Source organism: Archocentrus centrarchus, chromosome 3 (genome assembly GCF_007364275.1).
Source record: "Archocentrus centrarchus isolate MPI-CPG fArcCen1 chromosome 3, fArcCen1, whole genome shotgun sequence".
Lineage (NCBI taxonomy): Eukaryota > Metazoa > Chordata > Actinopteri > Cichliformes > Cichlidae > Archocentrus > Archocentrus centrarchus.
In genome coordinates this window covers 34,703,833-34,730,890 of record NC_044348.1, presented here as the reverse complement: position 1 = coordinate 34,730,890, position 27,058 = coordinate 34,703,833, and the positions used below count along the sequence as shown (strand labels likewise).

At 43.4% G+C, this 27,058-nt stretch overlaps 1 protein-coding gene across 1 annotated transcript in view; it reads right to left on the bottom strand.

Annotated features, from left to right (window-relative positions):
* Positions 1-27,058, bottom strand: part of LOC115778226 (neural-cadherin-like) — a 319,537-nt gene that overhangs the window by 14,591 nt on the left and 277,888 nt on the right. The window contains 2 exon segments of the mRNA XM_030726290.1: positions 12,344-12,588; positions 20,375-20,555. Of these exon segments, the coding sequence (XP_030582150.1) occupies positions 12,344-12,588; positions 20,375-20,555 (426 nt within the window).

The following is a 27,058-nucleotide window of genomic DNA, read 5'->3' as shown; positions in this document are numbered from 1 at the left end:
CTGAATAACCGTCAGTGTATGTTTAATGGCTTTCTATAACAAAGAAGCTCCTTTTGATCTCACATGGCTGGGGGGTGGGGGGGTGCATCTGTGTTTGAGCCACAGATGCTGGCAGGCTCGGCTAAGGAATCAAACTAGCACCAAAGTCCACATGGAAGTGCGCAGGTAACCATGATCCTGAACAGTGAAGGCCACAGTTACAGGTTACAGTCACAGGTGAACCAGGATAATCTCTGCAGGGAATCTCATCTCTGCTTTGTCCATCCTAAGACTTAGGAGCAGTGGGTGAGTATCATTCAGCTTCCAGGGACCAGCTCCAGATTTGAGGATGATGAGAGAAAATGCCTTACATGTTCTTTCTGGTTGGAGAAACTAGGCTGACTGAAACCATGAAAACTCCATCCATCCATCCATCCATCCATCCATCCACCCAGGGTTGTGGGGCTGCTCCTATTACAGCTGCCATAGGGTCAGGGTGGCCGGGTGGTTCACCAGTCAATCATAGGGGAATTCCATTTTATTTATATAGCACCAAATCACAACAGCAGTCACCTCAAGGTGCTTTATAATGTGAGGTGAAGACCCTACAATAATACTCAGAGGGGGAGAACATGCAGACTCCTCACAGAAAGGAGAAACCTGTGTTTTCATCCACTGAGCTGGTGTGGTCAGTGAAGGCTTCTACTTCCTGGGTTCTGATTTTGACCCAGGTGTCGTCCACATATCTGTACCAGTGGCTGGGTGCCATCCATAAGATGGAGCCCAGAGCTTTACTTTCCACTTCCTCCATGTAAAGGTGGCTACAGTGGGTGAGACTGGGGAGCCCATGGCACATCCATGCTTCTGTCTGTAGAAACCATCACTGTATTTGAAATATGTGGTGGTCATGCAGGGGTCTAACAGTGTTCAGTCCTGACTGGGGGGGGGTAAAGCTGGTTCCTGTAGTCGTTTTCTGACCGTCTCCACTGCCTCAGTTGTGGGTATGCAAGTGAAAAGTGAAACCACATCAGAGGACATCAGTGTGATGGGGTGTGTTGCCTACAAGTGGAGATAAGATGGTGGCCAGATGTTTGTAGGTTGTGTTGTGTTGTAGGTGACCGAGTTTATACTGCTGATAATGGGCCTGAGTGGGACTCGTTTGTGGATCTGGGAGTGCAGGGATGCAGGGATGCAGGGAGCAGTTTCCCCAGGGTAAAGGCGACAGTATGTCAGGCACACTTTTCAGGTTGTTGTAGGCAGCAGATGATTTTCTTCCTGTAGTTGTTTGTGGGGTCTTAAGACCTCATAAGTATTGTTGTCACTGAGGAGTGTGGTAACCAGCTGAATTTAGAACAGCGGTGCACCCCTCCCTTGTCGGCTGGTAGTTTGGTGACATTTGTGAGGTTAGATGGAGGAATTGTTGTACCAGAGAGGGCGGCTGAGACCTTCATCCCGATTACCCTGATTTGGATCAGAGTAATTAAACTAAAGGTTACAAGATGTACTTCAGCTGACCATCAGCTGACCATCAGCTGATGAGCCATGTTGATGTTTTATTTAGTTGTTTGCTCAAAAGATTATGAAACTCCAGCTCTGTATGAGACTTTTGCTCCTGCTAGCATGAATGAAGGTGGCTGTTTGGGTGCATAACAAACTGTGTCCAACTGGTCACACAAGCATAAACACACATTCACACATTCAGGAAGTTTTTTTTTTTTTTTTTTACCCAATCTATGCTCGATAAACACACTATATGTAGATAGTAGACAAACAGTACTTATTGACAGAGGAGGGTGTTAGGGACAGGGTGAGATGGAGGCAGATGATCTGCAATGGTGACCCCTGAATGGAGCAGCCAGAAGAAGAGGAAGAAGACAACGACAGACATTAATATGTACCCAGTATGCTTTTAGACTGAGCAGGAATATACTGCAGTTATAAAATGCACAAATATGGACTTTGCTGCAGAATACAGATGGAAAAAAGCTTCCATGTCTGCAGTGGGACGGCACATTTGTCTCTTAATAAAACAAATCACCTCAAACTGGATCATTTGGAGTTTGTTTTGTGAGTTAAATGTGTTACTGTGAGTTTCATGATCTATTTGCATGAAGCTGAATAATCCTGAATGTTCCTGTGTGAGGAGGCGGTGAGAGAAAGGGTCATCAACATGCATCTTCAGTATAGACTGCAGGGACTGCCAATGCATCCACGAAACAGTCCAGCTTCCTTTTCTGCCAGGCTAATTATCTTTCATTTGCATTATTTACATGGATCAGAAAATCCAGCAGGTATGCACGTCCTTTCAGCCGGATATTCTTTAGCATATAAAAACATATTGTTTGTGGATTCAATAAAGAGCTGTCTATGCTGTGTTCAGACAAGATTAAAGGAGCCTGCATCTGTGCTGTCAGACCACTGCTGTGTGGAGCACTTAGCGCATAGACTGGCTTATTATTTAAGAGAAAATTACTATTTTGCTTTTGGGCGTTGAACACTATTGTCTGATTATCTACTTTTTTGAGAGTGTGCATTTTGTCTGGCCCTTGCTGTTTTAGCCACGGCTCATGAAAACAGTGCATTATGAAACCATCTGCATCACCGGATCCTCCGAACTGCAGCAAGTGTCCTAGAACGGATCTGCTGTGCCCCAGTAAAGGCTCAGATCTGAGTTTTAACAAGCTTCTGTGTTTGGCAGTGGATTAAAGAGTGTATTATTTTGCATGCTGTAGATATGGATTGGTACTCTGTGTGAATACAGAATTAATATTACTGTATGACTGCAGCTCTCAGACTTTTTCTGGCACCCCAGAAGCTGAAAAACATTCATGCACCACAGCTTTTTGTTAATCATTAACATTAAAAAAGGATCCTCGTTACTTTCCCTGAAACATTTACATTATTTCATAGTTTTTTTTTCATGGCTGTTCACGTCCCATCTGCAGTGGCTCCACGACCCACCACTGAGGCCCACGCCACAGTTTTAGAACCACTGCTGTATGATAATAACAGCACCTCACTGTGCTTAACGGCTTTGCCATAATTAATGCTCAAAACCTCCAACTCAGTTTAAATAAATCAATACTCTGTGTACTTTTAGAATATTTATTTATATTGTAATAAATCTTTAGTACTGTTAAATATTATATAATATTTTAAATGGTTGAATCAAATTCTTATTTTTTTAATCAATAAGTGATATTTTGAAATGCAGACGCCTGCAGATGTGCAATAGTTTAATAGCTTGGCCTGTGCAGGGGATGACCGCTAAGCCTAAAACATACTGAGAATATTCATAATGTATATTAAGTAGGTGTTCTAATAAAAGCTTTACCACCACCTGTTCCAGTATCGGTTGGTAAAGGCAGTAACAGCGAGCTAAACAACAGACGCTCATATAAGACATTTTAAAGTAAAGGATGTTCCATCCAGGTAAAGTTAGGCTAACAAAGCCTCTGTAACAGTAACTGATTTCCTTTGAGTCCCCCTGTGGCAAAGTGAACAGACTGTACTTAGAGTTGTGTTCACACTGGGTGTCAAAACAAAGCCAAGCCGTACATTGATGGAAACTCTCTGCATCTCATCTGTGGTAAAAAATAATAATAATGAGCAAAGAGCTACAGCTGAGGGGTGTTTCAGAGAGGAAGAAATTTGGAGCCACCGGGACTTTTCCGAGTTGGCTAAAAGTGAGTGCCTCAGTAGCAGTTCTTCAATCAGACCCTTATAGCAGAGTGGCTAGATGGAAGCCACTCCTGAGTAAAAGGCACAGCTTGCTTAAAGTTTGCCAGACTGCATTTACAGGACTCTGAAAGCACGAGAAAAAAGGTCTGATGAAACAAAAGGTCTGGCCTGATGAGAAAAAAAAAAAAATTGAACCCTCTGGGCAGAACTCCAGGCACTCAACATTCGCGCCCATGTTCCAGCCACAGCAAAACACCATTATCAAGCCTCCAGATGACACTACAGTGGTTGGGATGAGTCTGCCTACAGGGTGGAGGTCTGCAAACTAACAGCATGGTACTGCTACCACCGTCAGGCACTCAAACCCTCAGAACTTCAGAGGGCAAGGTCAGGATCCCACTCTATTATTCATCAACAGATACAGAGCGGATAGAGCGCCCCGCTTTAAGTTCCCAGGAACCCACAGCATCACCTCAGGTTAAAAAAAAGCATTCCTAAGAACGCTCAGGACAACTCATCTGCTCCACTGCTGCATCACAGAAAAATAAAAACATAAAAGCATCTCTGTGCAGCCCTGACGGCCGCTCACACATTCGTCCCGTCGAATGTAAAGCACTAGAGAGGATCAGCCAGGAAAAAAGGGACAAAGCAGCTCATTTAAGTGGGAACAATTTGATGTGTCCAGTGACCTGAAGCTGAAACTGCTTCCAGAGGGGCTTCTACAAACCAATGAGTTAAGGGTCTACAGAGTAAACGAGAGATTTCAGTTTTTGATCTTTGCTTTAAAAACAACACTAATTTATGGACTCTTAACCCAGAGCTGAGTGTGCCTCGGCCCTGCTGTCATTATCCATAGACTGCTGCACTGTTCTTAAGTCTATTTATTACAGCAGCTGCTGTATTGTTGACCGGCTAATAGAATTAAATTCATGTAGATAGAAATTACAGTGAACAGCCCAAGCCCTAAAATATTCAGCCGTTTGCCCATAGGCATCTCCACAACCTGCTGCAACCACAGTCGCCCCCTGCTGGCCCATACAAAGAATGCACGTTTAAGAGACTTCTTCATTGTTTTGTTTTTTTTTCCAAGTTGTGTCCATTTTCTGTATACAGGCTATACTAAAGATACAACAGAAATTAAAAATGTTCAACTTTACAGCAGAAACAAGGATGTGAACACAGGCAGCTCATCCAGCTTCATCCCAGTGAACCCGAGTCCCTAAAGTTGATCTTGGTGCAATTTTAAGCCGTCTGTGTGATTAACAGAGAAGTTTGGTGAGTCAAACTTTAGTCTTTCATTAGTCTGTGACCTATTAGCAGGTGCGTGTTACACCTGTACGGTTTATGAATGAAGCGTGCTAATTAGGCGATAACTATCATCACTTCTGGTTCCAAAAACAAACAAAAACAACAACATGGTGGCCGCGTGTCTGTGTAGGTTCTCACTCATCCAGGTCATGGATGAGGGACCATGGTAGCCTTTAGGTCAACATGGTGGCAGAAATGCTAACACCGAACCTCCACGAGGAGGCTTCACAAACCCCCGCGATTAAGGTGCAGCCTAAGGTGTTGTTATTGTGCATAATTGTTGTAAAAGAAAAGACGTGTGTGATTTTTATGCTTTTCTATAGTCAAACATGCAGCAAGTTACAGCTCATCAGAGAAACCAGTGAAAATGGAAATAAGATAAAACGTTTCGATTTAAGCTTTTAAACCAGGTTAGAATTTGTTTTTTGGTATTTTATGAACTTCCATTTATGACCTTCAGTTTGTTGTTGGTTTATTTACAGATTTTATGCTCGCGTGCTGAAATTAGTGACCGAACTGAATGTTCCCAGTGAACCGAAACAGAGAGAGCAGCACTGCCATCGTTCCCCCTGAGCGCTTCATTCATGTTTTATTTTTCAAAGGGAAGAAGTTGGAACGGGTTAAAGAGAAAAACAAGAAACTGCTGCATGTCAGTGTCAGGCCAGCTGTAATAAACAGAGTTAATAACACAATAATCCTCAGAGAGAAACAGCTGCTGAAACACAGGACGAGGGCACAGAGGTGCGTGCAGAGAAAGGATGAGTTTTACACAAAGTAAAAGCTGGAATAAATTAATTCACATTACTCTGTGCAGAATCAATATTCAAGCTATGTGATACATCCAGAGGGCCATGCCATTAATCATTAAAATACTCAAGAGACTGCCAATCGGTCTTTGACTTGGTTTGGAGCCATGCTGCCGTTTCTGAACTAGAAACTTTGCTCTGAACTCTCAGGGCCTGAGGAGCACCCCAGGGACTTGTCACTGTGTCAGCTGTGCTGCTCTCACAGTCCAATCAGAGGCAGAGACACATGGCAGGTCTAAGACTAACCCATGGAAAGCATCACCTCAGTGTTTTAGAATAACGGTCATCATAACGGCGATCCTCCCTGAAAAACCTTTATTACTACGATCATCCAGGCGCGCGTGACCTCCTGCATGACTTCCTGCAGGTTCAGGCGGCTTTGCAGTTAACAGGAATTTGGGTTAAATGTTAAAATTATTATTTTTTTGATTACTTTTAATATTTGTATGCCCTGCATATTTTTTTTTTTCTTTTCCATTTTTGGCCACAGCGGCTTTTTGTGACAGTGGAGAGAGACAGGAAATGGGGGAAAGATACAGGGGAAGACAGGCGGGCAAATCGGCGCCGGGCCGGGACGCGAACCTGGGCCGCCCGCACCGCAACGCGGCGTGTGTATGCGGTCGCCGGCTTCACCACTAAGCCACCCAGGCGCCCTGCCCTGCATATTTTAAGATAAAATAACATTTTAGTGTGATGGTTGTCTCTTACAGCAGTTTATGACTGAAAGAGATAATCAGCCAATCACATGGCAGAGATCACCATGCTCCCACACCAGCATCTCTAAGCTTTACAGAGAATGATCTGATCAAACAGCCACTCGTTACGCAGAAGAGCATCTCTGAACACACAGCTCATCGTATCCTGAAGCAGACGGGCCACAGCAGCAGCAGGAGACCGCACTGGATCCTGTTAGCTAAGAACAGGAAACTGACGCTACCATCCACACGGACAGCAGAGGATTGGAAAAACGCTGCCTGGTCTCAGTAGTCTCGATTTCTGCTGCGAAATCTGGATGGCAGAAACTTTGGGATGTGGTAGAACAGGAAATTTGCATAATAGATATGCAGTCCACAAATATGAAGCAACTGTGTGATGCTACCATGTCAATATGGACCCACATCTCTGGGGAATGTTTCTGGCAGCTTGTTGAATCTGTGCTGTGAAGAATTAAGGATGCAAACAGGGTTCTAACCTAGTACCAGCCCGGCGTAGATAGTGAAGCTTAACAGGAAACTCCAAAGAGGCTGCGACTAATATAACCTGCTATTACAGCTCTCTAACCCTAACCCTATACTGACCTCAGTGATGGATATCTGATCCCAAACCATGATTCTTCCGAACCCTCAGCCAGGAGCTTTGCTATCTAAACCAAAGCAAAGTGCAGATGAACCAAACCCTTAAGATCTTCCCAGTCTCTCAGTCAACTGTTTCTGACACCAGCACAGATGTGGTCAACAGCTGCTGAAATGTCTCATTCAAACTACAAATGCCAGCTTGGTACAAATGGAGAGTAAAGTCAAGGATCACCACACTTACAGTCGCACATGTTAAAACGACCTTGTGTGTCGGGGGTGTCGGAGTACACGCGGCCCACCAATCACAGCATTCTCAGAGAGGCGCTGCCCTTCTTTTGTTCTTGCTATCCAAACATTTGGAGTCTGCACAAGTGATATTTGATGAAGGCTTTAAAAAAAAAAAAAAAGTCTCTCTCGCTGCTACTTAGATTTCAGAGAGAGGAATGTTTGACCGATCGAGCGCGGGACGCTCTACTGATTGAAATTACTACCAAAGGCCCCGGAGCATTGATCTCAATTCCTGCAGGTTTGGGTAAACAGCACCTTACACGCCTACAAATCAAGTAATTAACACTTAAAACAGCGCTGAGCCTCAGCAGGATCAAGGTTGGATGTCACATTTAATATGAGCCCGGAGCCAAATCTGAAGGAAGATATTGTGGAATGGAGGAGAAAAGAAGAGGAGAAATGATCATTTGAGCGTCTGGCTGGTCTCCGGGTGTGAAGAGGTGCCCTGTGAATCAGCAATGAGACAATCAGACATGGCCAGCAGCAGTGTGACACCGACACCATCCTCACCACACACCTCCCGCTTTTCCCTTCTCTCGCCGTGCTGTGCTGCCTCTGCTTCATTATCTATTCAGCTCCCTCTTGTTTTCTTTTGGTATTGTGCGTCGCCCTGTTTTGTTTTGTACTCCTCTGATCTGCTTTCTTTTCTTGTGCCGTGCTCCGTCTCATACTGCTCTTTCCTGCTCTGTTGTATTGTCCTCAATTAAACAACGGGAACATGTCATTGTACTGACAGCTCTCTGAGTACAACTGAGCCCGAGGCGCTTTCTCAGCAGAGCATCCTTTAGGGACTAGAATACAAAGCTAAAAGGTACAGGTAGATGAATATTCAACAAGCAAGAACATAAAGGAAAGCAGAAAGAAAAATGTGGATCTCAACAACAGAAAATCAAACAGCAGAATGTTTCAGTTCGTTCACTCACAGAAAAGACAAAGTGCTGGTTCGCAGGTTTACCTCTGAAATTTGGTGCCCAAAGTCCTAAACAAAGATTCCTGCTGAGAACTCCAGTGACGAAAGCCCGACTGTACTGAAAACTGCTGCTTCCTCAGTCCATTACTGCCTGTGAGCGATGCAGAACTCTCCATTTTAATACGAGGATCAAAGGAAAGGCTTTTTAAAGACATCCAAATATTGAGCCGACAATAAAAAATCCTGTGAAAAAACAAAGAGCACACCCCGTGAGCAGCGATAGCTTTATCAGACTCTCACGTTGTGGGCCCCTCGCTCTCGTACACCGGCGTTTCAGTTTGGTGGTTTGCGGATATTTTGTTACACGCAGCTCTCTGAAGGTCAGTCCGGCTGAGGTCTGGACTCTGATTCTTCTCCTTCTCGTTCTGTTGCTGCTGTGCTTGGGATCACCGCCTTGCTGCATGACTCAGTTTGGGCCGAGCTTTAGCTGCTGGACAGATGGCCTCAAACTAGAACACTCTGGTATACAGAGGAGTTCATGGTTGACTCGATGACTGCACGGAGCTCAGGTCCTAGGTGCAAAACCAGCCCATATCATCAGCCCTCCACCACAATGACTGACAGTTGGTAATGCTGTTTACTTTACTCCAAACATGGTGCTGTCCACAAACACCTCCACTTTGGTCTGTCCAAAGAACATTCTTCCAGAGGTCTGGTGGTTTGTTCAGATGCGACTCTGCCGTGCTGCCATGCTCTCTTTAGAGAGACGAGGCTTTCTCCTGAGAACCTTTCCATGCCGTACTTTCTCAGTCTTTTTCTAATTGGACTGTCATGAACTTTAACATTTAACATGCTAACTGAGGCCTGCAGAGCCTGTGAGGTAGCTTTTGGAGTTACTCTGAGCATTGCACAATCTGAATCTGCAAAGACAATTTGGAAGATTGCAGCAGTGCATTAACACACCTGAATGCGCCAGACCAGCAAACTGCTAAAACCTCTGCTTTCATAGAGGTGCTCACATTTTCTGATGATCAATTAAAGAAGTGCAATGATCATAGTTTCATACAGCAGTACAAACAGTTACAGTATGGGGACTCATGCTGGTTCTTGTGTAATTTAATGTGCTGAAAGCAGATCCTGGATTTGGATCAGTTACTCTGCTAATGCAGTAAAGTTCCCAGTGAATCCACTGAAGCTCTCCACCTACCTTTGTATTCAAACTAGAACCTAGTGGCTGATCTGGCTCACAATCCATCACAAATCACAGGTTAGTAATCTGCACTCTGCAGATTACACTAACGAGAATTAAAACTAACTGAGACATCAAGGAGGCTCACAGTCATATCCAGGACAGCTTAATCTCATTTAAGAGCTCAGGAGTATTATGACTACATCTTCAGTAGTAACCATGGTCACACTGACTATGTTAACATGATGGTGGTAGGAAGGCCCCAACCAGCCTTTCCTAATGTTGGAATCACCCAACAGGACCATTCCCTCCATCATCATGACCAATAAGATCATCACCATCATAGGACTCACAGGTCTGTTCAGCCTGTCACATCATTTGGTATTTTGTCAAGTTTAAAATTGATCAACGTTGAGATTATATTATATTAAGGACGCCACAGCTCTCAACAGGCCCTGACCTAGCTTAGGATTTTATTATTCCATGAATAAATCCAATGACCACATGTACAGTAGGATGTCAGAGGGGCACACATGAACAATCCAGACCAACAGTCTCATTCTTGCACAGAGAGGTGCCTGTAAAATGACAAATTTCACCTCGACCACAGTCTGGATGAAGACCTGTTAGGTGATCATTGTGTACAAGTTTGATTAAACTGTGGCTGTAGGAGGAGTGATTCTTGTGAACTGTGAGCAGAGGGACGCTTCATCGCGAGCTCATCAGACCTTCGGCTCGACAAATGTTTGTCTGCATTTAGCTTAAATTGGTTCCTTCATGTTTTCCCTTATTTTCTGACATATAGCATATACACTGTTACCAGGGTGGATGCCCTTATCAAACACGGACAAAGTTTCAAATAACGAGGTCAGTGCTTGTAAGAGTAACCCTGCGAACCAACAGCTCAGACTACACGCTTCTCTAAACAGGGTTTTCTACTCTTATCTGTATGATGCCAATGAGAGCAGACATCTTTATGCATTCATGAACTGATGGGAGTCACCAGGGACCAGCATAAAACAAACAAGATTTTTTTGAACTATGAATCACATAAAACTACTCCGATACAGTCCAAGAATAAATATGGCATCAGAGAGGAGCATAAAAGGTCCCGCTCTGAGCTTTGGAATACCGTTCATTAGGAAGACGGAAAAGGTCGGGTTGGAAAACGGTGTTCAAATCCATGCATGTAGATACTGTTAGGGATTCAGAACTAGGTTCCTAACTGAACGAACACACACACACACACACACACACACACACACACACACACACACACGCACGGGTAAACATGAAGAGCTCACAGGAAGCACATACAATAATGATTACGGCTAACAGCACCTGTCGTCACGCCTCCGTTACAAAGTTACCAGGTCTCATTTTACCCACAATTCTTTACAACAGCTCCAATAAGGTAAACTAGTGCGTTCACACAGAATTGGAAAAATCCTTCAAATAAATTCCCAGCTGGGAAAATTCACGTGAATGCTTCCTCAAGTCTGATTAATAACTCAGTCTGAAAACTTCAGTGTTTTCATACCTGCAGAAACACTGAGAATGTTAATCCACGGTTAACGGTCGTATTACTATAATAAATCAGGTGGTAACTATTAGTTACTTTTCACGAAGAGTCTTGTAAATAGAAAAGTTACTAATAATAACCTTGTGAAAAATCATTCTGAAAGCACTGATCAATAAAACCACCCATCATGTTTGTGGTGTCGCTGTTTGTTTCCACGTTGTGACTTATAAACACATTAGCACACACACAATAAAAAAAAATACCCTTGATTAGATAATGAGAAACACCTGGAGCTGTACCATCACACCACTTTTGAGTGTGAGAGCTTTATGAATGAAAACTTCAGTTTTTTAAGTGTCAGTTTCAAATCTGCGCTCATTTGTCACATAATTGTCGTTTTGTGCTCATCAGCACGTTAATGAGAACGACCGCATTTGTCACATGAAGCAGATTCACTTTCGAGCCGCCGCACGCCGCCCTGAGTAGCTACAGTATGATGTTCATCATGAACACCATCAGGACTGCAGGCAGTACAGTCAGACCTAAAGACGAACGTTTAGGAGGAAACAGGATTTTTTCTGTGTCTGGTGCAAAAGAACAAACGTTTTTAAATGCAGAGGTTCATCTTTAAACATTATATTATGCATTATTCATTAAACATGCATTTTTCTTTTCTTCAGTAATTGCCTAAATATCTGCTTCTGTATTTTGAGACTATTACATAGACGCAGGTTGTGTGTAGTTTAAGGTGATTTTGAAATGCTGCCACGATGGGATTCAAGTTGAAGCTAAAAGCACAAGCCCCGCCCACCCCAAATTTTCAGTGCGCCGATTCTTCTGCAGCAGATGCCACTCAGCATCATACTCCATCAGGTTCAGCTCTATTTTGGTGTTAGCTGCATGTCTGGATTTCTTACTCTGCAGGACTGCATTATATTTTTTGACCCAATAATTTTCAGTATTCTGGATCATCAGATCCGGAAACCTCCGCAGATCACGTTGGATTCTGAATCATCCTCATAAGGTTAGACCCAAATATGTGAATACTGTCCCCATCTCACATAATCCTTTTACAAAATCCTGGATCCAGATTGTGATCCACATCACCACCAAAATTAAACCAACTGCTCTTTGTGCCTCCTCCAGGAGCCTCAGAAAGACCGAAAACACAACCTCCCTCCACCTATCGGTGGGTGAGGTAAAAATGATGTGATGTGTGGTCCGGTGGGGCAACAGAACCTGCACTCTATGTTTACAAAATATAAGAGAAAATACAAAAAAAAAGATGCTTGACCACAATGAGGATGTGTTGCTCTATAAACAGGATAATATGGTACATGCAGCATGCAGTCCATCAGTAGTTACCCAGTAAGGCCATGAAGCAGATACAGATGGCAAACAGAGAGCTGAAGCTGAGGCCCACGTCCTCCCTGTAAATTGCCAGCGTGGTCTCGCAGCGGTGACCTCTGTAACCCTCCGGGCAGTGGCAGGTGAATTTGGAGGGTGACTGGGCCACGCAGGTCCCGCGGTGACAGGGCCGCATGGCACAAAGGGTGTACACGCAAGACTTTTTGGTCCCGTTAACACTGATCATGTGACCGGGAGGACATCTGAAACAAAAAGAAGACAGCAGGGAGAGATTAGACAAACATGCTGTTTATTAGATTGGATAAGGTGAACCTGTAGTGACCCTTGTGAGGAAAGGAGTCACCGTCATGCAGCTGCAGGAGAAAAAACAGTGAGAATAAAAAGAGAAAAAGAAGGAGGAATAAAGGCATGAGAATATCCACTCCCTGTGTAAGTAAATGTTTTTTTTTCAGGTATATCAGGATTCAGACAATTATAAAAGCGTATTTTTTCTATTGCTGGATCTGTATGATGTCATAGAGAGCAGCTGAAATGCTGTAGTATTAACACAACACACACTTGTTCCTCTCTGTCGGTCCTCTGATGCACTGACCTCAGGGAAGACGAAGCAAAGAAAGCATGAACGCTCTGCTTCAGCCATTATTCTGACACGCAGAGGGACGAGACAGGAAGTGGCTGCGATGGGCCAACGGGGCGATCTCAGTATGAAAGCTTAAAACCATAAAGAAACGAAAGCAATGATTGCATTTAAATGTTAGCTGTGATTTTTCTCTCAAAGATTACTCAAGAGCAAAGAAAATATGCTGCTTGAAAAGTATGTAAATGAGTAAATGTGTCATTATCTAGCTGTGCTCTTAAAGAAGTTATTTACTCCTTTAATAGGTGATCTTACTCCTCAATAAAGAACTGGACTGCAGGGGATGAAAGTGCTGACAGTGGCACTGGCAGTAACTAGGATGGTTTTATGCAGACAGGGGCACATTTTCTGCCTCACTTCAGAAAGCACTACTATAATTAAAAGCTCATTTGGGCGTAACAGTTCAAACAAACATTTTATGAGCCCATTAATTCACGATCCCATTCAGCGTCTATGGAGCAGCTCCAGGCCCAACATTTTTGATGACATCAGAGCCGTACCTCTGCTCTCTGCAGATATGCTCGTGCTTATAAATGTTGACTCAACTTCACTATCAAAGAGTGACATTAAATTCAAAATGGGGCCGTAATTTATGTCATCAAAACGAACCCAGACGAGGCGATAAAGGGTTAAATTCCCGTATCTTCTCCCTGAATCTGACTCTGAGTTATGTTCCTATCTGCTCAGCTATTTACACTCCCTGTGTGGGTGAGAATCTTTGGCAGTCTCACCATTCATTTTTAATGCGATTCTTTGAGGTCACGATTCGATTCAGAATCAATTTTTGATTCAGTATGAAAGAAAAGCAGGAACTATGTGTTGGCTTTTATTTTAGTACACTGTGCACCAAACCTGAATTCTCCTGTCATGAAATACAAGAATTCAGAGCAACAGAGAACAGCAGTGAGTGTGAGTGTGTGTGTGTTTGTGTGCACACATGTGAACCAGCAGCATTTCAGTTCCTTTAAAGGCAACGTAAATACAACATTACAAGATGAAAGTCTAATTTACAGACAGACAGCACTGGTTAATTTTTTTAACAATGAGAGAGCGTGTGTGTGTATGTGTGTGTGTGTGCGCTTTGTTTACGCTAAAGTAAACAGAGCTGAGCTCTGCTGTGTTGTTTCTGTTCTCTCTTCAGCAGATTTGAGGCGGTCAGTTTTGGCTGACCCTTCAGAGAAATGTTTTAGTAAGCTAAAGAAACTGTTTGGCACACAGTGAAATAAAAAGAAAAACTACAGAGTTTAATGTAAATTAAAAAAAAATCCCATTCAATTGAGAAAAACATTTTTTCCCCACAAGCATGTATTTGGATGTATATCAGCTGATGTGGTGTCTAATTAAGACGTCTCCCTGTCGAGGTTTCCCAGGCATGCCCAACTGGGACTTGTCTGGGGCAGACCCACAACTTATGGAGAATAAACATCTCCTTCAGATACCACATGAACTGGAAAACGCTGCTGTGGAGAAGAAGATTCAGTTTGACTCAGTTTTATTCATATAGCAAAAAATCATAAACAATCGCCTCAATGCACTTGATATTGTAGGTAAAAACCTACAATAATACAGAGAAAACTCAACAGTCCAAACGACCCCCTATGAGCAGCACTTGGTGACATTGGGAAGGAAAAACTCCCTTTTTTAACAGGAAGAAACCTCCAGCAGAACCAGGCTCAGGGAGGGGGGTTCATCTGCTGAGGGGGGAGAGACGGAGATTAATAATAACTAATGATCAGGGATTGCCTGCTTAACCAGCTGCCACCACAGCTCAACTCTGGATAAGCGAAGGATGGATGGATCGTGGTGCTTGCTGTTAGACTTTTACCATCAGTAGTTCGGTTAAATCAGGGGTGGCCAACTTCAGGCCTCGAGAGCCAGTCTCCTGCAGGTTTTAGATGTGTCTCTGCTTAAACACACCTGAGTCAAATATAGAAGTCATTAGCAGGACTCTGGAGAACCTGACTGCATACTGAGGAGGTAATTCAGCCATTTGATTCAGGTGTGTTGGATCAGGGACACATCTAAAACCTGCAGGATCCCAAACCTGGGATTCAGACTCCGGTCTCCTGGATGACAAACCTGTGATTTATGCATTACCACCCCTACCCCCCCCCCCCCCCCCCCCCCCCCCCCCCAACCTCCTAACATGGACTGTAGGTTTCTAAAACACGACTGTGATCTCTCCATGGCCGACATGGTCACATGCAGTGAGCAGAGGACACAGGTGGTATCTGACAGTATGAGCACACACTACAGTTTGAGATACACTCTGGTTTTATATAACAGGACTGCTCCACACAGTCAATATTCAGGCCTAATTCTCACAAAATGGTTTCTACATATAGTGGTGACACACAAAGCTGACTTTAAATGTGTGTGAGAATACACACTCTGCTTTTTATTTCCTGATCATCCTGAAAAGGGATTCTCTTTCTGGCTGAGGAGGACTCAGCTCACTCTGCTCTTCCTCGTATCTCCTACAGGATGCAGCTTTGTGGAGCTTTAACCAAAACAAGTGAACACACCACTTTATTTACTTTTAAAGTGCTGAAGAACAGATCTTACTGTCGCGCCATACGGCAGAGTCTTCAGACTCTTCTTGTTCCTCCTGTCCTGAGAGCAAATGCAGATGTAAATGTCAGTTATCGAAACAAACTACCAGTCTGTAAGACATTTTAAAAGAAAATTAGATGTGGGATGATTATCCTGCCATAATCACAGCCCAGCACGCTGGAGTAATGGCGCCTGGTTGGAGTCTGTGTAGCTGCTGAATGCGGGAAATCCTGTCTGTCTGATAGATAACACCGTCTCCCCTTCCTGCACTCTCTCTCATCATTGCCTATCATTAGCCGTGACTGGAGCTGCTGATATGAAGAGTGTCTTATCATAACATAGATGAGCATGCACGCTCTGTAATCAGTGACAGGTGTGGAGCTGTTACAGTTTCTGAAGCCTGATTAATAATCCTTTTTTAATTTATTTTTTTCTAAATATCACACTGGTTAGAGAGATTTTCATCTCGATTAGACGCCGTCATTCAGCCGGGACTTCTGCTGCTTTCCTTCATAATGTGCTTTGGTAAATAAATAGTGAAGCGAAAACAGAACCTCAGATATGAAATGTGTTCATAAAGTTCCCCGACTGCCGACAAAAAAGCAAAACACTAAACTAAATCTGGCTGATCTCCCCTTTAAGGTCACCCGCCCGCCTGACCCCGTTTATGGATCGCTCCCTGGAAGTCCGCTTCTTGCGTGCGTTTGCTCTTTAATTTCAACAAGAAACCTGGAAACTTTCTGAGAAACACCGACGCTTCGGTGTGAAACCAGTACAACTTACTTGCTGGGATCTTTTGGTGATGAGACCCGGCTCTCTGTCTACGATCACCTGAGTTTGTCCCTCAGGCTCAGGCCGCTTCGTCTAACTCCTACTATAGCTTTACCTGCCCTACTTGCCAGTTTTGCCCCCACATCCTCCTTAAAATTACATTAAGGTTGAAGGGCTACTACTTTGACACACTGGATGAGAGCCAGCGGGCGCTGCAGCAGGGCAAGCGGTCAGAATGATAATACCAGGAAGCAACGAGTGGGGCAGATCAGGCAGGGCCCCTCTAAATTATAATAAATACCGACACCATCCTTCCTATAGCTGCATGTTTGAGGTCCAGAGGCTACTGTAGCATCAAAATCATCATTTTTTGACTAAGCTTGAAGTAAATGCAGCTGGACAGGCTGAGCTGAAGCTGTTAAACATGGAGAAAAGAGTTTCTGCTGTTTCTGATGTAACAGCATGTTTGCTTCACAGACCGGAGGACTCAGACGTGAATGTGGATGTTTTTAAATATAAGCTATAATCCCACAGTTTAAATTACACTTGAGCGCTGAGCTTGCAAAGAAGCAACAACAACAGGACTGTAAGTTTGTGAGGCATGAAGCAAGCTCATGTTTGCAATGATGCACTCAATAATAAAGGACGTAGCTTTGTGGCAGCTACACCTGACTTTACCTGCCAGTCAGGCATGGCTGAATTATGGGGGCACATTCAGGGTCCTTTCTTTATTAAACGCTGGCTGCTAACGTGCACGTACGTTCAGCTAACGTGCAGATTTGGCAGATCTGCGATTATCAGTGTGCCTTTAGCTCAGCAGCCTCTGCTATTTCTTTAACAGACTCCTGCAGCAAATTCTTCCACACAATGACAAATTAATTATGAAACAGATATGAAACTACAGACCCAAATTTCACACTGAGCAGTGAGCCTTTAATTTTTCCTTGTAATATCCGCTGTTAGAGGCTCAGTTTAACACAGGCTTTGATTTAGCACTGTCTCTCTTTCCCCTCGTGCTCCCACAGATCTTTGTGGCAGATGCTTCGCCTCCACAACTGGAGGTCTGATTGGACACTGGAAAATTATTATATATTATATCTATTATAAACACTATTTCAACTTTTTGATCCTCTCAGCTATCGCTGCTTAGAAACAAAGCATTTATACTCTGTCTGCATTCACATTTATGATAAACTGACTGCAAACTGTGAATGATCATATTTTGATATCTGCCTTTCCTTAAATTAAAAAAGAATAAATGTATCTGACAGATCCGGCCGTGTCCCAGTTTGTTTGAGCCCCAAACGCTGCATTAACAGCAATTACTGGACTGTCTGACGGCGGCTCTCGAGTGAGCTTCAAACACTTGGGCTGAGAGCTCACTGCCAACATTTACTACCCTCTAATCATGTTCCAAGGTTCAGGTCAAGTACTGAAAAGAGAACAAACAAGCAGGGTGAGAATGGAGAGCCAGACTGTGTGTGTGTGTGTGTGTGTGTGTGTGTGTGTGTGTGTGTGTGTGTGGTAGGGAGGTTAAAGTGCTGAGCAGGAGTGAGCGAGATGAGAACCATACAACCCAAGAAATGGAGGGATAGAGGGGCAGAGTGCAAGAATGAGAGCCATTGTAAAAGAAGAAAAAATAAATTGGTGGAGAGATGAAGCGGATGAGCAGAGTGGGAAAAAGGGAAAGGGCAGATTAAAAGCTGGGGGGGCTGCACACGCTGAATGCAGGCCGAATGCAGGAAAATAGCTGAGATTAGTGGATGTGGCTAAGAGCGCTCCGTGTTTGATTCGGCCGGCGCCACAGGACAGGGCTGTTAGCTCGCCGTGGCTTTTCATCGCACGATATTTCCCACTGACAAACAAACTAAGCCTTTCAGAGGAAGTAACACAGCACTGCGCGTGAAATGTTGATCAAGCAAATCCGGGAATCCGATCAGGGCGAGAGGGCTGAGAACTCCAATATTTAATGACTGAGCAGGTGGATTCGCTGCCTCGTGCATTTTGTTTGGGGAGGGGTGTAATTGGTGCATGATTATCCTGATTATAATTTTATGTTATATATTAGGAATTTTAGCCAAATCATAATGAGTATATTTGTGTGTCCCACAGTCAGATTCTGACCTGAATTCTCGTGAATCTGCGAGGATCGCCGGACCTCCTGTAGCACGTCAAAATGCACGGCTCAGGCAATTCCCAAGAATGTTCCAGCCGAACACTTTGGGATAAATTCATGATGTACTTCCCTACAAATGTCTGAAAAATGCCGTTTAGTCTCTGGGTCAGAGACCCGGCTCACATCAGCAGGGATAATCCTAAAGTGAGGTCAGCAGCACACATCTGATTTCCACAGCACACGTGGTCAAATAGCAGCCATGCTGGAAGGAAGTGGTCCAAAGGTGCACAAGGAGACTACCTTGAAGATTATTATTGTTTTAATGAGCAGATAAACATTTTAATTTGACTTTGTGGACACTTCTGCTTCCCAAATTTATCATCTAGAGGAAGCTGTAGCTAAAAGCTAAACACAAATCACAACAGTCTGATAACAGTGCGCACATTTCACTGCACTGGATTATTTCACATGACTTTTCACTCATTTATCATGTAAATATTTAGATGAAGGATGTTTCTTCTCTGTCTCAGGCTCCGGAGGAGCGACGCAGCGCTGATCTAAGCTCAGTACGTTTATGTTCTCATTCACACTGAAGCATTTTAACAGGAAACTAAATGAACACATAATTTGCGATGGCCTTCAACCAGTTTGGCACTTGGAGGCTGTCTGGCAGTCGCCTCACATTCATCAGACACTGATTTTTATTTAAAGTTAATTTCATAAGAAAGAAGCAGAAGAACAAAATGCAGTTAATTGCAGCTGTGAGTGAACTAACCTTCATTGGGCCTGCAGGGAGAAAACTGAACTCAGGAGGAACTGTTGGGAATCAGCTGGAGGTAGTTTGTGATTTCTTCTCGTGTTTTAACCACAGAAATTAGAGTCAGATTCAGAAATCACTAATATCATATTTCTGCAAGGCTGAGTGATGTGCTGAAAGCAGACTCAATAAAGAATGATTCAAAATGCTGCAGCACAGTTTTAGATAACTTGACGTTTACTTCTGGATCCTACAATTCCCATAATGCAACTCTCTGCTATAACTTTGTTAGAGCTGATGAATGATCACAGCTCCCACCCTCACACACAGTTTTTATTGCAGGTCCAACTGAGATTTCAGACATGCCCTCAAGTCACAGAAAGATATTACAGAAGCTTTTTCAGAGTCCGAGAGTCAAACATGAAAAGTGATCCTTGTGTAAAATCATTTATAGACACAGAATACTCAACATTTACTATCCCATCTATCCATCACTCTCTATAGTGACGGATGTGCAGTTACGCTGCTCAGCTCCTCTGCAGCCTGGATGATGGGATAGAACTCATTTCTTTAAGTGTCGCGTAAAAACCTTTATTCATAACATGATTAAAAACTCTCATTAACATCCACCAGTTCACCTGAGATCAGTTTAAAACAGATGAACACCGAGTCCAAAAATGCACATTTCAAACTTCCTTTCAAAGGTTCTAGTTTCTGATGACCCTAAATATATTCCTTATATCTGCTCTGCTGCAGTCTCACATGTTTCAGATTCGTGTTATGCTGAAGCTCCGATACACTACAGTAACTTGTTCTGGTTTTTCAGATTTTTTCTGGTCTATGAATTTGCTGCCACATATTCAAACATCCTTTGTACACGTACAAGTAAATGTGTGTTTTGTTATGAAATGGTTGCCATGGAATTTGCACAGACATTTTAGCTTTATAATAAATAAAAGGGATGCCTTTTCTTTTGGAGTCTAAAGTGGGTCAGGGCTGGGTTATTTCAAAGCATCTTTATATGCCTATGAACAAAAATAATATCCATGTCAGCGGCTGAAAAGTGGTTTCAAAGGGAGCAAATGGGTTTAAACGCATGTGTCTTCATGCCTTTGACTCACAAGGATGAGCGTGTGTGTCTGTTTGCGCTTGACTGTGCAACTGCATTCAGTATGCGTGGGTTTGTGTGTGTACCTGCATTCGTGCACTCTCCACAAGTCAACACAGGTAAAGGGGGGGCTGCACTGGTTCCTTTTGCAGGAGTCAGACAAGCACCCAGCAGAGAGGCCTTGGACGCTGACCTGGGAAACCCCATCTCGTGGCTGGCTGTCCAGCGGCATGTAGCGACCATTGAGGCGTAGGTCCCTCATGCATCCTGCAGGAAGAAACACGGAAACAAGGGTTCAACAGAGCAAGAAAGACTTTTTAATTTGCATTTATGTATGCAGACACAAAATAAGAGCAGAATTTTGCTCATGTACCTGGTAACAAATAAACCGCTGGCTCCGGTTCTAACACCCGAGGCAAAAATCCTCCCACTCAGATTCTGACACCTCCAAGATTTAGCAAAACGCTTCATCTGCTGCAACAATGTCTAGTGAGCTTCAGAGTGTCAGGCATTTAGAGCAAAATCGAATAGTGTGTCATTCATAATGTTCTGGATAACAGGTAAATATTTGTGTTGGATACTTTATTATTGCCTCCACAGAGCACTGACAACTTAGACGTGTCACTCTGGCTTTCACCTCCTAAACTTTGCAAAAGTGAGCAAACACGCTGCGCGGCATGAACGTGATTTAGTTTGGAACAAAAATCCCACAAATGTGGATTTTTTTTTTTATTTCACTTTGATTCTTATTTTCACAGGTTTGGCAACCATTTCTACCACATCATTTCACACAAGTCACAGCTGATCCCCCCTCATTGGTGCAGTGTAGGAATTAAAACAAACATCCTTCGTGATGAGGCTCCCAGACAGACTGTAAACACACATCTACGAGGCAAACTGTGTGTAAGAAATCTAATAGGGTTTGTATCAAATAATACTACAAGAAAAGACAGCTAGCTATGAGCCATAAAGTGGTTTTTACATTATTACTGTTCCTGTAGTTCAGGGGCGTCAAACATGAGCCCTGCAGACCAGAACAGGTCCAATCCTGCCCACTGCACGACTCTGCAACAGCACGAAAATTGCAGAGACGTTTTCGGAGCAGGAGACTGACAGATGGATCAGAAGTCCTGGATGCTGCACTGATTTGCTCTCGTAACGAAAGAGCTGACCGTGAAGAAAAAGCTGTCGATTTACTGCTCAATCTCTGTTCCTTCACACTTTCATACCTTCACAAATGGCCATGAGCTGGAGCCACTGAAAGAAGCAGCAACTGAAATGAGCTTTGTCCTAACAGCTCATCCTGAGAGATAGGATCGGGGTGGGGGGACGGGGGTGTGGGTGCGGGGTCAGGTATTCTCGAGGGGCTCAGATTATAGCCCCTGCTAAATAAGCTTCAGCACTGAACTCCTGGACAGCTCCTGGGTGTTTTGAGGGGATGTCCCACTGTGAGGGGTGCCTGGAGCCGGGACATGCTGGAGGGATCACGTCTTTGAGCGTGTTTGGGAACACATCTGCACCCCCCCCTGAAGAGGCGGTCAGAGAGAGGGAGGTCTGGGCACTTCTGATTAGAGTGCTCAAAATAGATGTATGGAAGCATTACATTACAAGTCTTTAGGAACTGTATCATGTACTAAGATGATCTTTCCATACTTTTCATGACTCGTCACCCTTACAGCCGTTACCCACGGCCTGCCATCATACACCGAAATGAGGAATTTAAGCCAAGGAGTGAAGCCAAAATGTTTCTGTGATGTAGGGTAACTGAGGTCCTTTGTGATTAATGTGGGGAAAAACAATCAGGAGCCATATTATTGAAATTACTCTCATCTTTCTACATAAGCCAGATATCTGTTTTATAAATTTATGGTTCATCAAACATGAAAGTTTTAAGAAACACAAAATTCTTAAGTTTTTGTGGCCGTTGTGATTTTATGAGATCAAATTGAGCCGTATGCGGTCCATGGACTAAAACAGGTTTGACACCGCTGGTCTAGTTTACCAGCTTGTTGCTGCTTCATGGTTGGAGTTAGCTTGAAAGAAACTGCACTGCTGATAGGCTGCATTCACACAGCAAGTTATTAAACCACAATTGCTGTAATTATAACTGTATGAGCACTGCTTGATGTTAAAAAGGAGTCTTATTAAATTTCTACAGAGAGAAGGAAAAACTCAAAAGAGAAGAAACACGAAGAAATCAAAGAAATTATAAATGATTTAAGATTTAAAGAAAATGATAGTGAGGAAAGAAAATGGCTCTCTTATTTACCAAAAGTGAGTTTAAGAAAATCCTTATTAGTTTTTTTGCTCTGTTTTATTCAGTTCTGGGGGGGGTATGCAGCGCGGGGCAGCTTCAAACTCACTGCCTGAAAAAGCTTAAATAAAACTGGAAAAGCTCTTTTTTTAAACAACAATCCAATTTGGACATTATGCAATATCTAATATCTGCCTCTGTTTGTCTAACTGACAACACGTTTTCAGCCCTTAATTGCTAAGCTGGCATCTTCAGCCACCCCCCCACCCCCCCATCATCTTCTCTCTGTGGAGAGACGTTCCCAAAAGTAAACACAGGCATGCACACTTTGCCTGCCATCATCTATCAAGTGTACCTCTTCTGAAGGGAAATGCTTTTAAAATCCGTTTAATAAACTCATGCATTGTCTTTTGTTGCCCGAGGCACAGCTGTCTACATCTCTCACTGTCTAACTCCTAGGAGTTCTCCGTCTCGCTTTGTGTCTGTGGCTCTCAGTTCTGACCTCTTCCTCTTCTGTATAGTATCTTTCCTTTTCCCGTCCTTACCCACACTCATTTTCAGTCTCAATCTTTCATCTGGATCTGCCAAAATGTTTTGTTTGCACAGTACGTGCACGAGTCAGTCTGCGGTCTCGCTCAGGTCTTTGCTAACAGTGCAAACATCAGTGCCCGATTCTGAATTGCTGCTTGGATTGTTTTGCTGTTCCCATTATTCCTCTGTGTGCCACTCTGAGATTCCAGCGTGAACGGGTCACAGTCCTCCGCTGATCCACACAAGAACAAACCAATAAACACCTCACATGGATCATGTTGTGGTGCAGAAGTAATCATGGAGGCCACTGAAGTCAGCGTTTACAGTTTTATTCATGACAGCTTCAAGCTCCCATGCAGCAGCGTAAATGGGACTCGGCTGTTTATGGAGCAATGCTTTCTATTTCTGCAGATCAACGTTAAAGCCGGGAGTGACCGGATCACTAAGACGTCATACAAAATGTCAGTGTGTGTAGAAACACTGTGACCTGCATCTGTCCGCGTCTCTCTGCAGAACCGTGGCCAGAAACTCAATTCAGACAAATGAAAAATTCAGAATTGCTTGTTTATAATGAGGTCGCATTTAAAAAAGATAAAATAATGTGATATGTGTGTGATTTATGAAGGCTTAATCCTGCACATTACTGCATGTTTGGTGACTGATTTCAGACTGGCTCTTATTTGTAGCTTTAGACTGTGCGGGCTGCTGCCATTACAAAGAAGGTGGAGCTGATATAGTTTAATCTAACAGTTCAGCGTTTTGGGGCATTTGCTTATTCACACTGTTAGCATGTTAGTATAGCAGCTACAAGGCTAAAGACAGGAGACAGCCTGGACCGCTGAACCTGGAAACAGGAGCTTTGTGAAAAAGACAACAAAAGTGTAACAAAAGAAAATGTGTGTATCGTTTAAGGGTAATCACATCTACCCGGGTGGGGTGCTTTCTCATCTCTGATAGGAAGGCAACAATTCAAATAACCACTCGGTACAACCGAGGTTCAGAGACGCTCTTCTGCAGTACAGAAGAGCGTCTCTGAACACACATGTTAAATCCTGAAGCAGACAAACCAGGTGCCACTGCTGTCAGCTCAGAACAGGAAACTGAGGATGCAATTCTCACAGGATCAACAAAATTGACCAATAAATGATTAGAAAAACATCGCCTGGTTTGATCGGCCTCAATTTCTGCTGCAACATGTGGATGGTAGGGTCAGGATTTGGCATAAACAGCATGAAAGCACGGATCCATCCTGCCTTGTATCAAATCTTCAGGCTGCTGGTGGGGGTGTGACGCCGTGGGGGATATTTTCTGGGCACACTCAGGAACATATAGTACCAACTGAGCATGGTTTAAATGCCACAGCCTACCAGAATATTGCTGCTGCCCACATCCATCCCTTTATGATCACAGTGTACCATCTTCTTATGGCTGCTTCCAGCAGGATAACACACACACACACACACACACACACACACACACACACACACACACACACACACACACACACACACACACACACACACACAGGGATGGCCATCATCATCCCAGCTAACAATAAAGTTGCTTTTGGATGAATTAACCATTAAACTGTCATATCAGTCATTCAGTAATACATAAAAATGTCACAATTCTCCCTTGAAAAGAGCACATATGAATAAGATAAAACCACCTATTTCTGGCAGCACTTCTCAGAAGAAATACTCGTTAAACTGTCTGAACGACACACCGCGCCTTTCACCTCACCCTGCGACACATCAAACACATCACATTATCTCTTTCTTCCACACACTCAGACAAATGACACACACTGCAGCCTGGGTGGTGTTTAGCTGGTGTCAAGCAAACAATTCTGCGTTACTCAGGTAGATTTATGTTGCTGTATGTCGTAACCTTTCTCTCCGTCCCCTGAAGATGATTCAGGCCAGCTCACATTTATCTATCACTGATTTTTGTTTTCCACAGAGCAGAAATTGTTATTTTCTCTACAAAATACAAACATGAGCAGCAAAAGGAAGAAAAAAGCAATTACTTTGTGCCAATAATCCTCAACAGTGCAGTTTAAAAAGTCCTCTCTGTCACCTTCATATGTGTTCCTCGACCACTTGGCAAACGGTTGCTGGAGGTTGCTAGCACTCGGCTGCCTGGTGAAATTGTTTGCTGCACCCAAAAGCTCCTTGTGACTGCTTTGGTCAGATTGCTGCAGTCACCCGTAGTTTGCACGAATGTCCCTGACTTGTCTGCAAAAACTTGATAACTACTCGCCAAGTGCAAGTAAAACAAATCAGAAACTGAGAATAATCGCCTTCAAAGTAAAAGCTCAGCACTGCAGCCAACACGTTCCCAAAAGGCACAACTTTTACTTTGAAGGCGGTCCTTATTTGTATCGCAGTTTTCACAGTTTCACTACCACTTGGAAAGCAGACAAGTCGGCTTCCTCCAGGCAAATTACGGACAACTGCGGCAATCTGCTGTCGACTAAAGCAACTGTTGAGGTTTTCAGTGCAGCACCACGGATCTAGTGGGCAATTTCACCTGGTGACTGCCATCAGCCTCCAGCAACCATTTGGGGGATACATGTTTGTGACTTGCTGGGAACAGCCACTGACCGGTCCTTAAGCTTGCATGATGGGCTTCAGCAGGAACCGCTCACCAGCTGTTGGGGAACACGTTTGCTCCATCATGACCAGCGCTTTGCCAGATTGTAACTGACCGGTCTCTAGGCCAGACTGTAACCACTTCAGTCACCACATACACAACTGTGTACATCACTTTCTAGAGTTTATATATATATAGTACTGTAATATTCATTTTCTGACGTCTCCTACATAAAAAGATCATGTAGGTAGAAGATGATTTTTTCCTGTATTGTGACTGAAGGGGATAATGTGTGAACATTGTATTCTAAATAATGTAAATATTGTCACTTATTTAATGAAATAAAACAACATTTTTCCTGAGTTGCTTTTGTCTATTTTAATCCATTTTGGCTGAATTACACTCACAAGTAAAGGCAGTAATTGATGCTGTTATGAGCAGTTTCTTTAACTCAGAGATATAAATCAATCTAAAGTGCCAACACACTTTTTTTTTTTTTAACCGCAAATGTCATTTAATATTTTTGGAGGGCAGCAAAAAGCAGCAACATTACAGGGAGGAGAAACAAATGACATTTAAATATTTAGTCATTAGAGAACTGCAGCTCAGAAAACCTCACAGTACAGTTCAATTCAGGAAGAGTGGAGTCATTAATTTAGTGTTATAAAATGAAATATAGGTCCATTATTCAGCGCAAACAAAACCCATCAACTAAATATTGTCATCCATCAAATCATTTAGGCATATTTTACAGTTGTTACTCAGAAACGAGGTCTTAAAATGTGGCAATTTACAAATAGAGAGCGAGAGAGAGCAGAAGGTAACAGACTGCAACAGACAGGCAACAGTCCACGTCAGACTGCAGCCCCTGAGAGTCCAGCTTCAGGAGGTTTGTTAGAAATGCCAACAGCTACCCCAGTGATTACTGAGATATTGGTATTGATTTGCTTTAAGGGTCACTCAAAAAATCTTTCTTATTGTCCTTTCAGAAAGTTCTCCTTCGGTCTCTCCCTGAGAGCTCCTGAGTGAGAATGCAAACCAACTACAACAAGCCTGATCAGGGAAGTGCTGCAAGGAGCTCATAAATCCAACCCCCCCCCCCCCCCCCCCCCCCCCCCCCCCCCCCCTCAGATTTACATGTTTTAACACCTGAGGCCAGATCCATGAAATTATGTAGATTCACAACAAAACTGCAGGAATGTGCCCATGCATGATTTCCATCTGTTTTATGGAGCTGTGCTATGCATAGTCCTCTTCCTGACATTCACCTGTTTATTTCTCCTTTCTCATCCACCCAAGAGAACATCATAATCTGTTTATTAATGTGCAGTAACTTCACTTTGGTTCTGAACACCTGCAGCAGCTGTTTGGCCATGAGGACCCAGACCAG